The sequence below is a fragment of the Acanthisitta chloris genome, unplaced genomic scaffold (assembly GCF_000695815.1).
Source record: "Acanthisitta chloris isolate BGI_N310 unplaced genomic scaffold, ASM69581v1 scaffold22501, whole genome shotgun sequence".
NCBI lineage: Eukaryota > Metazoa > Chordata > Aves > Passeriformes > Acanthisittidae > Acanthisitta > Acanthisitta chloris.
The window spans coordinates 773-16,205 of NW_008654610.1; the positions used below are offsets into that span (position 1 = coordinate 773).

Genomic DNA, 15,433 nt, shown 5'->3' on the forward strand with positions numbered 1-15,433 from the left:
TGCACAAGCCTGCATTCTCCCAGGGGAATCTGCACCCTTTCCTTGCCGGCTGCTAACAGTGTGGGGGCCACAGGGGATTTATCATGCCCCCTGTCCTTCCTGGGGGCAGGTGGGGAATGTCTCCTCCGGGGCAGCCACAGGGTTAAAGCCACATGGTTTTATTGGCTGAGTTACCTGGGACTCAGAGTGGGGATGGTGTGAGGCTGCCAGTGCCTCTGGGCACAGTTTGAAGTTGCCAACCTACATCTTGCACTAGCCAAATTGAAGCAAGAGTGTGCAGGTATTTAGGTGCAAAGCAACAGGAGAGCTTGGGGCAGGGCTTGCTGCTCTGCAGCCCCTTTCCCAGAGGACTGTGGGCTCATGCTGCCTCTTCTTCCTCCATCTTTGGCTCCTGCTGCCAAAGTCCTGACAGCTGGATTAGAGTAGCATGACCCAGTGACCAGCTCACCTGCCAAAGCCCTTGTCTGGGAGGGTCAGCACCCTGGCACAGGCTGTGAGCTCTGATGTCTGTTGGAGAGCTCTCCCTTCCCAAACCCCTGTACAAGGAGGGAATGAACTCACAGTCCACAGCATCCCTGGCCAGGACATGCTTGGAAGATGTGCATCCTGTGCTTGCAGGGTCTGCTTTTGGGGAGTGCCTTTCTGTATCCTGCTCCTGGCTAATCTCTGAGCATAATGACTATTTTATACTCTGATTTTCTCAGCACACTGATAAATCATTTGCTGACCTAGGCTGGATGTACTCAGGGGACACTTGTGTCCCTAAAGTGCTGCTAAATCTGCCTCCCTGATCAGGGTATTTTCCTGCCTGGGGAAGTGCTGCTTCCAGGGGAAACTCTGAGCGGCTCTGCCCTTGCTCATGGTCGCGTGGGCAGTCACAAGCCACACGGTCACAGCCCTGCAGTGCCCCTGCTTTCCTCCCCACACTGCTGCTCTCATCCTGGGAGTGCCAGCGGGTACCGGAGCCCCGGGCAGAGGTGAGCGAGGGGCTGGCTGGGAATGGGGATGTGGGAGCTTCTTCTCATCACTTCTGAGGTCCTGCTTTCCCCCCCAGTTCTGCTTTAGCATCTGCACCAGGCTTCTAAAGTGCAGTTATTTACAGGACAGACTTCCTCCTCTTGGCTGCAGGATCTGCCTCTGGATTGCCTGTGGTGACCATTTGCAAGCACAAAGCTTATATTTGACCTCTTTTTGCTTCAAGAACCCCAAAGCCCAGGACAGATACATGTGGGCTGGGTGCTGTGGCAAATAGGAGCATTTGTCCCTCCTCATTGCCTGCATGCATAAGAGGAAGGGCAGCTCCATTCCCCACCAGAACAGCTGCCAGAGTCATACCCAGCCCAAAAAAATCAGTTTATTCTGATTCCCAAACCCTGGCAGGCTCTGATCCTGCCAGCACGGGTCACGCCAGGACACGGCTGGTCCTCTGTGCAGTGTGGGAGCTGGAAAACAGTAGATGGAAGTTGAGTATTTTGGAAAATAAGCCCTGATTGTCAGGCAAAGCTCTCGCCGTGGGGAGGGGAGCTGGGACAGGAGCAGAGCTTGTGCCTGGCACCTCTAAGCTTCCCCAGGGCAGGAGCTGGGGGCTTTGCCCCATTGTCACCAGGGCTGTGCAGGCTGCTGGGGCTGCCCATGGCTCTGGCCCCACTCATGGGGGCTCAGCCCAAGCTTCTACCCAAAGCTGTATTAGAAAAACCCTCTGTTAGGTGAGGCTGATCCCTTGGCAAAGTCTTGTTGCGTGGCTGCATCCAGGTCCACACCCCGCGGGCAGCAGCTGCCTCCTCTGCTGCTTCCCTGCTTGTGTTTTCTTATCAGAGATACTCTCCTCTCTGGTTGTCTCCACCTCCCTTTTCCCTCCTGCCATGCGTGATCTAGCCTAAATATTTCCTTCCATAGCTTCAGGACACTGCTGGGTATCCTGCCATCTTTGGAGACTGCAAATAATTCCCTTCCTTCATTTATATCATTACCTTGAAGGTATTTATAGAGTGTGATCTGGAGTGGAAAGGAAGGCTATATATAAACTATTTGACTATATATAAAGCTGAGATCCCTTGGTCCTTAGCTGTGAACTGCCTGAAACTGCTCCTGATTTAAACTTTTATCCCGTTTGCTGCATGTTTTTGACTTCAAAGGTACATCTATAGCACTCAAATCCCCATCCCGAGCCAGCAGTGATGCAGCTGTGAGTTCTCTAAATTTCTGCTGTTAGAGTAACCCAAACCTTGGCTGTGTTTTGTCTTCTTTTATACATCATCTGGTAGAAACCCTTGTGTAGGAGGAAATGTGGCTGTATAGGGCTGAGCTGCATCCCACAGTGGTTGACCCTGGAGCTGCCACGCTCCAGTCCCAGCTCCATGCTTGGCATCCTCCCTCTGCACTCCCACGGCTAAGCGTGCTTCCCTCTGCTCCCAGAGTGTCTCCTGGTAGCTGTGCTGCTCCTGGTGTTTCACTGGCTGCTGTGGCCACACGGGAGGTGGCTCGGTGTTAATGAGGGGTGATGCTATCCCAGGGCAAGGGCAGGATGGCCAGACTTCCCAGCAGCTGATGCTTGAACAGACTCCAGAGGTTGTTTTGTTTCCTGGTGGGCAGGCATCTGTTGTCCAAGCCCTGGGAAACAACTTCTTCTTATTAGTAATAATGATGATGATGATGATAATAATAGAAGCCCTTTGCATGTTGCCTGTCTCCTCCAGCCCGGGACCATGGGGAGCAGCAAGAGCAAACCCAAAGACCCGAGCCAGCGGCGGCGCAGCCTGGAGCCCACCGACAACACCCACCATGGGGGTTACCCAGCCTCACAGACACCCAGCAAAGCAGCTGCTCCTGATGCCCACCGCACCCCCAGCCGCTCCTTTGGGACCATGGCTGCTGAATCCAAGCTCTTTGGAGGCTTCAACACCTCTGACACTGTCACCTCGCCGCAGCGTGCCGGGGCACTGGCTGGTCAGTGTGGGCTGGGGCTCGACAGGGTGGGGAGGGTCTCAGTCAGGGGTTTAGGGGTTTGTGGGTTTGGGTCCAGCTTTTTGGGGTCTCTTGCTTTTGAGAGAGTCTGAGCTTGGGGGAAAAGCAGATCTGTGTGTTATCAGCTGGAGGGAGGATGGTGGGAGAGGAGGGTCCCTGGTTAGGGGCACCCAGCGCCGGTGGCTGTGCCCCCCCTGATTGCTCTCTGTCACAGGTGGAGTCACCACCTTCGTGGCCCTCTATGACTATGAGTCCCGGACTGAAACAGACTTGTCTTTCAAGAAAGGAGAGCGCCTGCAAATTGTCAACAACACGTGAGTGTCCCTGTCCCTGCAGCCAAGCCCACGTGGTGAGCTGCCACCTCTGTCTGTCCTGCAGAGCCCCCAGCCCAGCCCGGCAGGACCGAGGGATGGGTGCTCCAAGAGAGATGTGCCAAAACATGCATGGACACAGTCGCTTGTCCAAAGACACCAATGCTAGAAGCAATCATTTGCCTCCTTCTGCCTCCTCCATGCTCTGCTGCTGGTCACTGTGGCCTTACAGCCTTGTCACCAAGCCACCTCCTCTGCTTGCTGGCCAGTCTGTGCCTTCCAGCATGGGGCCACATCCCCACAGGACCCCTGTCCCCATCAGCACTCAGCTCCCTCTTGTTTGCGTGGACACATTCCTCAGCTTCACGGGTGCTTTCCCCTGTGCTGACATGCTGTCTCTGGTCTCAGCTTCTCTTTTGACTCTTCTTTTTCTCCCTCCATGCTGTCGTTTAGGAGAAAAGTGGATGTCAGGTGTGTATTGCACATTATTACTGTTATTATTAGTGATCTAAATGATCCAAGCCCATCTGCTGCCCACATTAGGGCAGGTGAGATGGAGCAGGGCCGGGAGGAGATGGTTTCCCTGATGGTTGTGTGGTCAGTTGCATTTGTCCCCCCCAAGCGACTGGCACAGAGCAGGGAGTCCCTTCCCATCCTGGGGAACTGTTCCATCCAGAGTTGTTTCTGCACCTGGGAGCTCTGAACCTGCCCCCTTTGCTTGTCCATGCCTGGCTCCCCTATGCAGTTCCTTTCCAGTTGGCTCTCCACTCCCTTCTAGCCTGTTTTGCATTTATTTTTGCACTTTATTTTTTCTGAGTGGGTCCAGGGACTCAAGCACTTCCTTAGGGGTCTGACCCCACTGGTTTATTCCCCATCCTGGTCACCACAGCACGCCCACCATGTGCTGTGTAGAGCAGGGCAGCATGGCCCTGGAGATGCTCCTAAACATAATCCTGTGTCAAACTCACTTGTGGTCTGTCCTGACATGTGACCCTCACATTCTGGAGCCTGTTTGGCAGAGCCAGTGTCCCCAGCCATGGGGGTGCCACAGGGTCCCAAGGGTCTGCAGCTCCTGCTCCCCCTCCACTGCTGTCTTCCAACCTGGGCACCCAAAACAGCTTTGCAAACTAAGGGTGGAAAGACAAGAGAACATCCCAGGAGTGAGATTTCTCCTGCAGTGTTTGGGCAGTGTTGCACAAACATGTTTTAAATTTGATCCTTGTTCTCATTGTTCCAGTGCTGTTTATTAATGGTATTTCATTTCATCCATGAAGTCCAAGATGTGCAGGGCTCCAGCTGCAGGAAAAGCCTGAATCTGGGAGTTTTTATGCGTCTTACTTTCAGCCTCAGCAGTGTACAAACCCCACGCTTGGGTTCTAGTTTGGGCTGTTGCAGTGAGCTCTGCCCATGGGGGTCCAGATCAGGCCCATGTATGATGTTTTTGTCTTTATGCCTTAAATCACTTCAGGGGTTTCCACACTTCTTTTTCCTCTGCTACTTTTTGTCAAAGACTCAGTCAGAGGAAAGGGTTGGGGTGTGTTGGGCTCTGCAGCATCTTAGGGAGCAAAAGGACTATTTTGAGGGGATGCAGCCCTTTGGTGGAGGGTGCAGGATGTAGCTGCTGACCTTCCTGGTGTCTGTGTGGGTGGGATATCCACAGGGAGAGAGATGGTGGAGGAAGCTGGGCAGTTTGTGCAGTGCTTGGAGGTTGAATCACTCTTCTCACTGAGTCCCTGGAGATGCTCAGACAGTGTGGGAGCAGCTCAGGTTGCTGCATGTTGGGGACAGCAGCAGGCAGGCATGTGATGTGCCTTTCCTCTGGGCTCCCTGGCAGGGCAATCAGTGTCCCGGGGCTTTGGGAAGTGGGCTTGGGGCCAGCCTGGGAAGGGCTGGCAGGTCCTGGGCACAGCAGGAGCCCGCAGCCACAGTGGCTTTTCAGGGTGGCTGCAGGCTTTGGCTGCTCTCACTTGACTGGGGTTGCACAGGGCAAGAGAAGAAGCCTCTACGGCACTCGCCACCCTGCTCTGTGTTGGCCTACCAATCCCCTCCAGTGCAGAAAGGTTCTTGTGGTCCCAATTTCCAGTGGGAGGAGATCTCCTTCCAGCCAGCTGGCAGCCAGCAGGGATGTGGTGGGATATTTTGGGTAAGATTGTGCAGGGAATTGTTGAAATGCTTTGTTTTGATGATGATTATTATTTTTTTCCCCACTGAGACATTTCTGGAATAGTTTGTTTTTGCTGAATTCCCAGCTTGCAGCCTTGCAGCCCAAGCTGGAATAAAGCCACAAGTCAAAAGCTGGGCATTTTTCGAGCAGATGTTTACTCTGGTCCTGTGGGAAAGGAGCCCAGTCAGCCTTTTGTCCCCATCAGAGCCATCTCAGTAAAGGTGACTGGGGCAGCAGCCCTGGCTGGGGAGCCCAAACTGCCTACCACAAGATGTGCTGGGACTGGAAGAAGCTAAAACACCATCCAGGGCTGCTGTGAGGCTGGTCCAGGGGCAGAGCCCAGCCCTGTGGGTGGGAGGAGATGCCTGGAAGGTCTCCACTATCCCTAGCCCCACTGACACCATTGCAGGGCACTGGTGGCCATGTCTGGGTTCTCCCAGCTGCTTCAAAGCATCACTGGTTCAGCTGGGAAAAGCACACGTCACGAACTGCTGCTGTGTCTGGAGTGAGGATAGAGGTTTACACGTCTGCAGGGTCAGGGATGGGTCTGGATGTGGTTTGATGTGCCTTGTAGCGGTGACTGAGGTTATTAGTGTTTTTCTGTAACGTGTTTGTGGAGGTTGTCCTGCCAAGTTCTTGCATCCTTACAGTGCTGTTCCCACGAATCTGCAGTTTTCCCATAGCCTCGTCTCCCTCGTGGTCAGGAGGAATGCGGTGACTCCTCTTTGATGGGCAAGAAGATGCAGGTGGTGGGAGGAAAAGCCCTGCTGTCTGCAGGAAGGGGAAGCTGCCTCCCACTGTCCTCTTGTTGTTCCCTATTTATTGTCCTTTCCAGCCCTGTCCAGAGCAGGAGCTGGTGGGGAGGAGGACAGAGTGGGGAGAAGACTCTCGCACTCTCCAGCTCCTGGGGACATGCCTGGGACTGCTGAGCCTGGGGCAGGAGGAATGGATGGTGGCTTAGTCCCAGGTTTTTGGGGACAACAAGCCACAGGTGCTGCTCTCACTGGGGCTGCAAGAAGCTTGTGGTCAGGGCTGCAGCTGTGCAGGGTGCCTGTCCCAGGATGGAGCCCACCATGTCGAGGCTGGGCATCACTGTGGGGCAGGACTTACCCCCTGCCCAAACTTCAGCCTCATCCTGTTGCTTTTCTGCAGCGTGCATTGAACTAACTCTCTTGGGGTTTCCTGGTGCCTTTTCTATTTGCTGCCATCATTCTGTTGCTTTTCCCTGTTTGTCCTCCCTCCCATCACCAGCTGCTTGGATGCCCAATGCCCAATGCCTACCAGCCTCCAGTCAGACCCCTTTCCCATTCAGGTGGCTCTGGAGGCTTTTTGGGTCACTGGCTGTCCTGCCTGATTTAAGTTTAAAGCACCCCATATGCACATGGGTGGCCTCAGTTATAAGAGCTCTCCCAAACAGAGCCAAGGGCAGAGGCTGGCAGCAGGAGCACTCCTGGCTGGGGTCTGGCTGCAGGGCTGGAGGCTGTGGGCTGTACCCTTCCCGGTGGGGCTCTGTGCTGGCTCGTCGTGCCTGTGGGCGGGTGAGGGGCTGGCCGGGGGGCTCCTGGCTTCACACTGAGTGTGTTTTGGTTCTCTTGCAGGGAAGGTGACTGGTGGCTGGCTCATTCCCTCACTACAGGACAGACGGGCTACATCCCCAGTAACTATGTCGCGCCCTCAGACTCCATCCAGGCTGAAGAGTAATTGCCATCTTTTAGACAGTCTAAAGACGAGCAATAGCAAACACACCCTGAGCATTCCTCCCCTGCCCCTGCCCTGCTCCTGGGCAGAGCCCCCAAGCCCTCTGGGTTTTTCCTTTTTGTTACTGGAGTGTGCAAACCCCATAAATGTTTCCCAGCCTTTCTTTAAGGCCCATAAGTGCAGCGTGCAGCATGCTTGAGCGGTGGAGGGGTGAGCGGTGGCATCGCAGGGATTGTGCTGGACATGATGCTTTGGAGAAGGCTCCAGGGAGACCTCATTGAGGCCTCCCAGAACTTAAAGGGAGTTTATGAAAAAGTGGGAGAGACACTCTTTACACATGACAGGACATGGGGGAACAGTTTTAAACTAAAAGATGAGAGATTTGGAGATTTAGATTAGATGTTAGGGAAGAAATTCTTCCCTGTGAGGATGATGAGGTACTGGCACAGGTTGCCCAGAGAAGCTGTGAATGCTCCATCCCTGGCACTGTTCAAGGCCAGTGTTCCTGTCCCTGGAGCCCTTCATTTGTGGAGGGTTTTGGAGTGAAGGTGTTTCATGGTCTGTGGAGTGAGGTTGCTCCTTGGGAGCCTGGGCTGTACAGGGACTTGGCACACTCTGAGGTGCCCCAGCCCAGAGACACAGCCCATGGCCTCCAAAACATGCAGTGGAGGGTCCAGGGCTGAGCCCCCTGCTTGGGCAGGCAGTGGAGAGAGTGAGTGAATTCCAGGTGTTGAGCTGCTGCCTTGCTCCTGCAGGTGGTATTTTGGGAAGATCACTCGCCGGGAGTCCGAGCGGCTGCTGCTCAACCCCGAAAACCCCCGAGGGACCTTCCTGGTGCGAGAGAGCGAGACCACGAAAGGTGAGTGGGGCTGGGAGAGGGCTGACCTGAGCACACCCTCTCCAAGGGGTGTGAGGGTCCCCTCAGTCACTCCCTGTGGCCACAGTTCCTGGGTTTAGGCACACAGAGAGGGAGAAGGGTGAAAGAGTCCTTACCTTGTAGGCAAGGGACAATGTTCAGGGTCGCTGAGCAGTGTCCCTCGGCACAGGCAGCCTCCTGGGGTGTCCCCTGCTGGAGCCAGTCCCCAGGGAGCTGGTGCTGATGTACCTGTCACATCACCAGTGACATGTCTGTGCTGAACAAGCTGTTACACCACTGAGCCCGTGGGCTGGAGGGACAGGGCTGCTTCTCTCCCACCATGGTCTGCCTGACAGGTGCAGAGAGATGGTTCAGCTCATGGCAGGGTGGGAGCAGGATCACCAGGCAGGATGCTCTCTTTTCCTGTTGGTTTATTTTATTTAAACCCCAAAGCAGATGTTTTTTGGTTTTCCCCTGTTCCGCGTGTAATGGCAAAATCTTGAACATGTGCTTCCTGGGCAACCAGGCCGAGGGAGTGATGAACTTCAGTCCTTTCATGTCTGATGACTCTTTACACCTATTTTGTGCTGCCCAAAAGCACAAGCTGTCATCTTTGAGGTTTGACTGCCTAAGGATGCTGTTCCTTACCTGGAAATGTGGTTTAGTTTGGCTCCAAATGCACCTTTGGGAAAAGCCCCTTGATGTTTCTTTCTCTTTTGATACCTTGAACTTGCCACTATTTATTTTATGCTGGCGGAAGCAGCTCATTCCAGCAGCAGCATAAATCTTCCTCTCTGCTACCTGTGGCCCCAGCAGCACCGTGTGGGCAGAGCAGAGCCAAGCTCCTGATGCTCACGGAGGGATTTGTGGAGGAGGGAATTAGGCCCACCAGCCCCTTGGCTCCCCGCTGAGATGCCAAGATGTCGGGGTTGTGAGTCAGCAGCAACACTCAACCTGCCTCCCCTCTGATCCTCTCCCCTGCTTTGGTGTCCCCTCTCTGCCACCAGAGCTGTGTTCATCCCTGCTGCCCAGGGACTGCTCACCCTTCTGCTCACTGGATCTCCCCAGAACCAGTGGGGTCTATTCCTTGGCACCAGCCTTGAGGACGAGGTCTGTCCCTACACTGTTGGCTCCTCTGAGCCACGGTGGCCCCTGTGTGTCCCAGCCAAGAGCAGCGTTGGTTGTGGAGGAACTGGCAGCATTTCTGTGTGCCACACATTGCTGGAGAGAAGGACCTGACAGGTCCGGGGGGGCTGTTGCGGTGATGCCTATTGTCAGCACAAGGGGCATCACCCAGGATGGCTGGTGGCAAGGTTTGGCAGAGCTGCTGTGCAAGTGGGGTCGGCTGGAGGTTGTGATTGCATGTCATGACTGTAGCCAGGGATATGTGCCATCCCTAAAACAGCTGCTGCAGCCAGGAGCTGCTCCCCATCCTCTGCTTTTGGGTGAAAGCAGCAGCCTGCATGCCCAGTACTGCCTCCTCCCCACCCCATGGGGGGCACCTATCTGCGGCGCATCTCCCCCCAGCCCCTTGGTCCTGCCCACAGGTGCCTACTGCCTCTCTGTCTCCGACTTCGACAACGCTAAGGGGCTCAACGTGAAGCACTACAAGATCCGCAAGCTGGACAGTGGCGGCTTCTACATCACCTCCCGCACCCAGTTCAACAGCCTGCAGCAGCTGGGGGCCTACTACTCCCGTGGGTAGCCACCTGGGGTCCCCTTGGGGTCTGGGGGACACCCTGTGTGCTGTGCCTGCCCTTGGTGCAGGACCAGTGCTGCTGGGGAGGCAGCACAGGGCTGGGGAACCCCAAACCAGTTGGGTGGGACCCTGGTGAAAAGCTGCTTGGGTTTTAGGGCAGAGGGCAAGGGTTTAGGTATGGGTTCCCGAGGGTGTTGGTGGGGAAGGTGCGGGGTAAAGACATCATATGTCTAAATGCCCACGTGTCACACTGCTGTTGTCCCCTCCTGTGCTAGAACACGCCGATGGCTTGTGCCACCGTCTCACCAATGTCTGCCCCACGTCCAAGCCCCAGACCCAAGGTCTTGCCAAGGATGCCTGGGAAATCCCCCGGGAATCACTGCGACTGGAGGTCAAGCTGGGACAGGGCTGCTTTGGAGAGGTGTGGATGGGTAAGGACCTCCCTGTGTCACCACCTGCATCCTGTCCCCAGCTGTCTGCAGCTGCCTGGAGCCTGCCATGAGCTGGGGGAGCAGGTGAGGGACATGATTCCCTGCCCCATCCACATGTCCTGAGCAGTGTATCCTGTGCCACAGGGACCTGGAATGGCACTACCCGGGTGGCCATCAAGACGCTGAAGCCTGGCACCATGTCCCCAGAGGCTTTTCTTCAGGAAGCCCAGGTCATGAAGAAGCTCCGGCATGAGAAGCTGGTTCAGCTCTATGCCGTGGTTTCAGAAGAGCCCATTTACATCGTCACTGAGTACATGAGCAAGGGTGAGCATGGGAGAGACACTGAGGGGGCAGCTGAGGGGCTCTGCTCCTCTGGTTTGCTGTGACCATGCTCTTCCTTGCAGGGAGCCTCCTGGACTTTCTGAAGGGTGAGATGGGCAAGTACCTGCGGCTGCCCCAGCTCATGGACATGGCAGCTCAGGTTTGCTTTTATTAAGAGGAAGTTGTATTAAAGCAGGAGTGTGGAAAATAAAGAATGGAAATATGTGTTCAGCTTTCCCTTCAATAGACACAAAAAGAATAGTGCCACCATTCCCACTGGGTCTCAGCCCAGAGGTGGGTTGCAATCAGGGACCATCATTTTGCCCATTCCCATTGCCACCAGCTCTCCCTGACCAGCAAACCTGTGTCTGCAAGGGGTTCCTGGAACAACCAGCTGTTTCCACACCCTGGCTGGGTCCCACTGCAGAGCTGTTCCCCTTGGTGGTGCTGGGAACATCCTGGGACCCTCATGTCACCCTGTCAGCCTCAGTGCCCCATGTGCTGGTTCCCACAGATCGCATCCGGCATGGCCTACGTGGAGAGGATGAACTACGTCCACCGCGACCTCCGGGCAGCCAACATCCTCGTGGGGGAGAACCTGGTGTGCAAAGTGGCCGACTTCGGCTTGGCACGGCTCATCGAGGACAATGAGTACACTGCCCGCCAAGGTTTGTGCCCAGGGCTGCCAGCACCGTGTCCCTGCAGGTGGCACCAGAGCAGTGGCCACTGGTCCTCAGGGATGTGCGTTGGGTCTGGAGCTGGCACATGTCTCTGGTTGCATAGGGCTCCAGGAGGCAGTTGCAGCCCCACACAACCCTCACCCTGCCTCTCTATCCAGGTGCAAAGTTCCCCATCAAGTGGACAGCCCCCGAAGCAGCTCTGTACGGGAGGTTTACCATCAAGTCAGACGTCTGGTCCTTCGGCATCCTCTTGACAGAGCTGACCACCAAGGGCAGAGTGCCATACCCAGGTGAGGGGTAGCACCTGCCAGCAGAAGCTCTGTCCCTGTTGCTGTCCCCAACACCAGCTGCCCATGCCCAGTGCTTGCCCTTGGCACTCTATGGATCCCAGAGCCATCCTTGCAGAGGAGCAAGCTGGCAAAGTTTCTCCTGACATTTGGCCAAGGAGGGCAGGTGTGGGGTGAGCTGCCCCTGTCCACGTCAGATCCTGCCCCGCTGGGGTGAGCAGAGATTGGTGGGATGCAGGGTTCCAACCACCATGTCCCACTCCAGTCCCTGAGCAAGGTGACAGGCTGGCAGGGGCAAGTGCTGTTGGGCTGGGGGGTTCCCTCTCTCCCGGGGTCACTAGGATTGCCCCTAAGGCTTATCCCAGCATGACACCCTTGGTGTCCCTGCTGGGAATGGCGCAGTGCAGGACCTGGCCCAGCTTTGATCCATGCCATGTCTCCTCTGGCTGCACACAGGGATGGTGAACCGGGAGGTGCTGGACCAGGTGGAGCGAGGGTACCGCATGCCCTGCCCGCCCGAGTGCCCCGAGTCCCTGCACGACCTCATGTGCCAGTGCTGGCGGAAGGACCCGGAGGAGCGACCCACCTTCGAGTACCTGCAGGCTTTCCTGGAGGACTACTTCACCTCGACAGAGCCCCAGTACCAGCCTGGCGAGAACCTATAGACCTGGAGCTCCTCCTGGCGCCAGGGACGCTGCCATCCTCGCTGCAGGGTGCTGAGGGCTGGCCTCCCCACCGAGGGGCTGTTTCTGTGGAGCAGCCCTGGAGCAGGACAGGGCATCACCTCCAGGTGCAGCCAGGGGAGGTACTGGGTCCCCCCATCGCTCATTAAGACTTCTGGCCCGTGTTTAACGCAGCGGTGCCATCCTGCTGGCGAGAGGAGCCTGCGGGCACCCGCGGGGCCAGCTCAGGAGGGCAAGCAGAGCATCTCCTGCCAAGTGACTTGTTTTTTGGGAGACTTTCGCTGCCCCCAGCTCTGGAGTGAGCCCAGAGGAACTGGGGGACAGCATCACCCCACCTCAGACACACGGTCCCTGTTTCCTGCACCCCCTTTCTAAATCAGCACAAAAATCCCTGCCCCTTCACCCTCCCCACTGTCTCCCCCTTGGCTCCAGTTCTTCTGAGGATGCTGGCGGAGACATTTCACCTCGGGGGCAGCACAGTCTCTGACTGGTTTGAGTGGGGTGATGTGTCAGGCCTTGCTATGACCTCAATGGCTAGTGGGTGCTGGGATCATGAAATGTGACTATTCATTGCTCTGGTGACTGACATTGTCCCATAGGAGCACCCAGACACACAACCAGATCTTCCAGCTGCATCTGTTCCCCCAAGGGACCCATCTCACCTCTCCTGGGAGCAGCACTACAGGTGCCAGCAGAGCCCTCGCCCTGCCTGTGGCCAGCCCTGCTGCACCAGCTGTGGTTTCTCCCACCAAGCACTCCTGGTCTTCCAAATGACCCCTGGGAAGTGTCTCACAGCCCTCTAGCTCTGCCACCAGCTCTCCCACCAGCAGAGTCCCCTAGGCTGGTCCTGCCACCAAATCCAGCACCACCACAGGGCTTGGGTGCATGGCACATGTAGCTGTCCAGGGTGTGGGAGTGTTTGGGGGGAAATACTCATCTTTCACTGATGCTTCTGTCCACCTAGTACATTTTTCGCTGCCTTCCCTCCACTCCTTGTGTGTCAGCTGCCAGGCTGCAGTCCCCATGCAGCATCTCCAGGCATGGGCCACTGGCCAGCATCCTGGAGGAGAATCCTGGGAAATGCTGTGCCACATCTGCATCCCCATCTTCCCCCTGCTCCCTCCCAAAGGTCTCATCAGCTGTGTTTCGGCAGTGGGTGGCTACCCCTGCCTGGCTTTGCCCTACACACATCCCATGGGGCTGATCCCTGGGGTCAGTGAGGCAACACCCAGCCCCTGTGCTCTCCCACTCGGCACCTGCTTGTACATAACCCTCGAGTAGTCCCCTCTCCCTCCCAGACCTTGGCTTCGTTGCATGTATTGGTTTTCCCCTTCCTACAGCTGTACCCAGCTGGAAATCCTTCACTGTGGTGACTCACAAATCTTCACTCCCTCATCTCTCAGGTTCCAGCCACCCTCACTCAGAAAGACTTGGGGGGTCTTTGGATGCTCTCCTGGACCACAGTGGGATAGGGACTTGGGGGGTTGCTACAGGGCAGGGATGCTGCTAGGAAGGATCTGGAGAAGGGAACCAGTGGCTTCACCCACCTCTTGGTCCTCAGGCAGTGGGCTTGCTTTGCCTTCCCATCTCTTCTGGAATGGAGTTTCCCTCCAGCACAAGCCTCCTTGCAGGCAGCAGACCCAACCCACCTCTAACCAGCTCCTGCCATGGTGCCAGTGTCCCATGAAACTCGGGTGGGAGCCAAGTGTGGGCCAAAACCCCCTCCCCAAATCACCACCAGGGCAGAGTTTGGGCACACTGCTGCCTTCCACTCTCCCACAGCTCCCTGGCCGCTTATTTATGAGCCAAATGCTTGGTTGGTTGGTCAGTTGATTGATTGGATGGCTGGTGTCTCCTTTTTAATGAGTAAAACCTTCAAAATCAGCTTGAATGGGCTCTTCAGCAGTATGGAGAGATCCTGCTGGCTTGGAGAAGAGCGACTGATTTCATGGATTTTTTTAATAAATCATTTTGGGAGTTAGACACTCTTCTCCCCACCTCCCTTCCTAGCAGGTTTGCTGTGCCTGCATTTGGGCAGGGGCTCCTCAAACCTCAATGTTCTGAGTCTTCCCCTGTTTGCAGCCCTTTGGGATGGGCAGTTGCCAGATACGCCCCATCGCTCAGCCAGTCCAAGGGGTGGTCTGTGCCATAGCTCTGCCTAAATTATACAAAATCCCTGTCCCTGGGAGAAACCTCTTACAACTGTAATGTGCAGAAGCCAGATTTGGTCTGGAAGCTGAGGAGAGAGAAGGCAAGCACACGTGTGAAGGTTTGGCCTCTGCTTGTCTGCATGAGCACAGTGGGATGGGAAGAGCTTCACCCTGCAGGTCCATCTTTGACTCTCTCTGGCACAGGGCAAGGGGAGCACCCTGGGCTGGCTTAATTGCCCACATCTTTCAGCAAGCTCTGACAAAGGAGGTGTGCTGGGGATGTTTCAGGGCTGAAGACAGTAAGGGAATCCCTGAGGAGCCTTCCTGCATGGGGCTGGGGCTGGGGCTGTGTGCCCATCCCTGATTCTGTGCAGTGGTTTCGCTGGGATCCAGCATCTCCAGGCTCACCACTGCAGCAGGCAAGACCCAGAGACCCCAGGGATTCAGAGCCTCCATCACCATTGTTGTCTGCCAATTTATTTTTTAAGCCAATAAACTCCAGAGGGGAGCCCTCACCTGAGGATGCTCTTTGGCTTCCTGGGGTTCACAATGCCCGACAGGTCATTCTCCTCTACTGTTACCATTTTTTTACAGTGTTTTGTAAGATCTCCAGCCAACTATGCAGAGAACATGTGGATCCGTGTCTCTCCCCAGCTCCCCTCACCTGCCTTTTTCAGTGTCTAAGTAAAATATTTAGCTTTTTTTTTTTTGGATAATAATAAAACTTTGGAACAAAAATTAAAAGGTCCAGCTTTGTGGGTGGTGGGGGGTGGAGATGCTTTGAAACTCTAACGTTGATGTAAATACTTTCCAATTTGATAATTAAATACAAACAGACCTCACAAAACAAAAGTGTAGCTCTTATATGAGAGGACTTGATAGCTTCTTAGCATCCCTGTTAAAGTAGCCTGTGGTTCCTGGAGCATGTGCAATGCCTGTGGGAGGCTCCTATTGCCTCAGACACTTTTCCTGGACAATGCTTCTGGGATCTGGTGCCACTTCTGAGCTGCTGGAGCTGTTTCTGTCTCCCCACTTGGGTTCATGGCACACCACAGTCCCAGCACCTGCTCCTGCAAGAGGAGTGTTATCCATCATGTCCCTCCTACTCTGAGGGACAGGGACAGACAGCTGGTGGCAGTGGCTGAGCTCCCCATTCCCAGAGGGCTCTGGTGAGGGAGCACTGCCATGG

The 15,433-nt window shown here is 55.6% G+C and overlaps 1 protein-coding gene across 2 annotated transcripts; it reads left to right on the forward strand.

Moving 5' to 3' along the window:
• The first annotated feature begins 2,700 nt into the window (after window positions 1-2,700).
• Window positions 2,701-12,076, forward strand: SRC (SRC proto-oncogene, non-receptor tyrosine kinase). 2 transcript variants are annotated; one of them, XM_009083604.1, is made up of 12 exons: window positions 2,701-2,946; window positions 3,179-3,278; window positions 3,729-3,746; window positions 7,038-7,136; window positions 7,893-7,996; window positions 9,541-9,690; window positions 9,968-10,123; window positions 10,268-10,447; window positions 10,528-10,604; window positions 10,959-11,112; window positions 11,283-11,414; window positions 11,868-12,076. In XM_009083604.1, exons 1-12 carry the CDS (start codon window positions 2,706-2,708, stop codon window positions 12,074-12,076), a joined length of 1,620 nt encoding a protein of 539 aa, XP_009081852.1. In that variant the 5' UTR covers window positions 2,701-2,705. The 2 variants fall into 2 exon arrangements, with proteins under 2 accessions (XP_009081852.1, XP_009081853.1); XM_009083605.1 differs by lacking the exon at window positions 3,729-3,746 and having other exon boundaries at window positions 2,703-2,946.
• The last annotated feature ends 3,357 nt before the right edge of the window (window positions 12,077-15,433 follow it).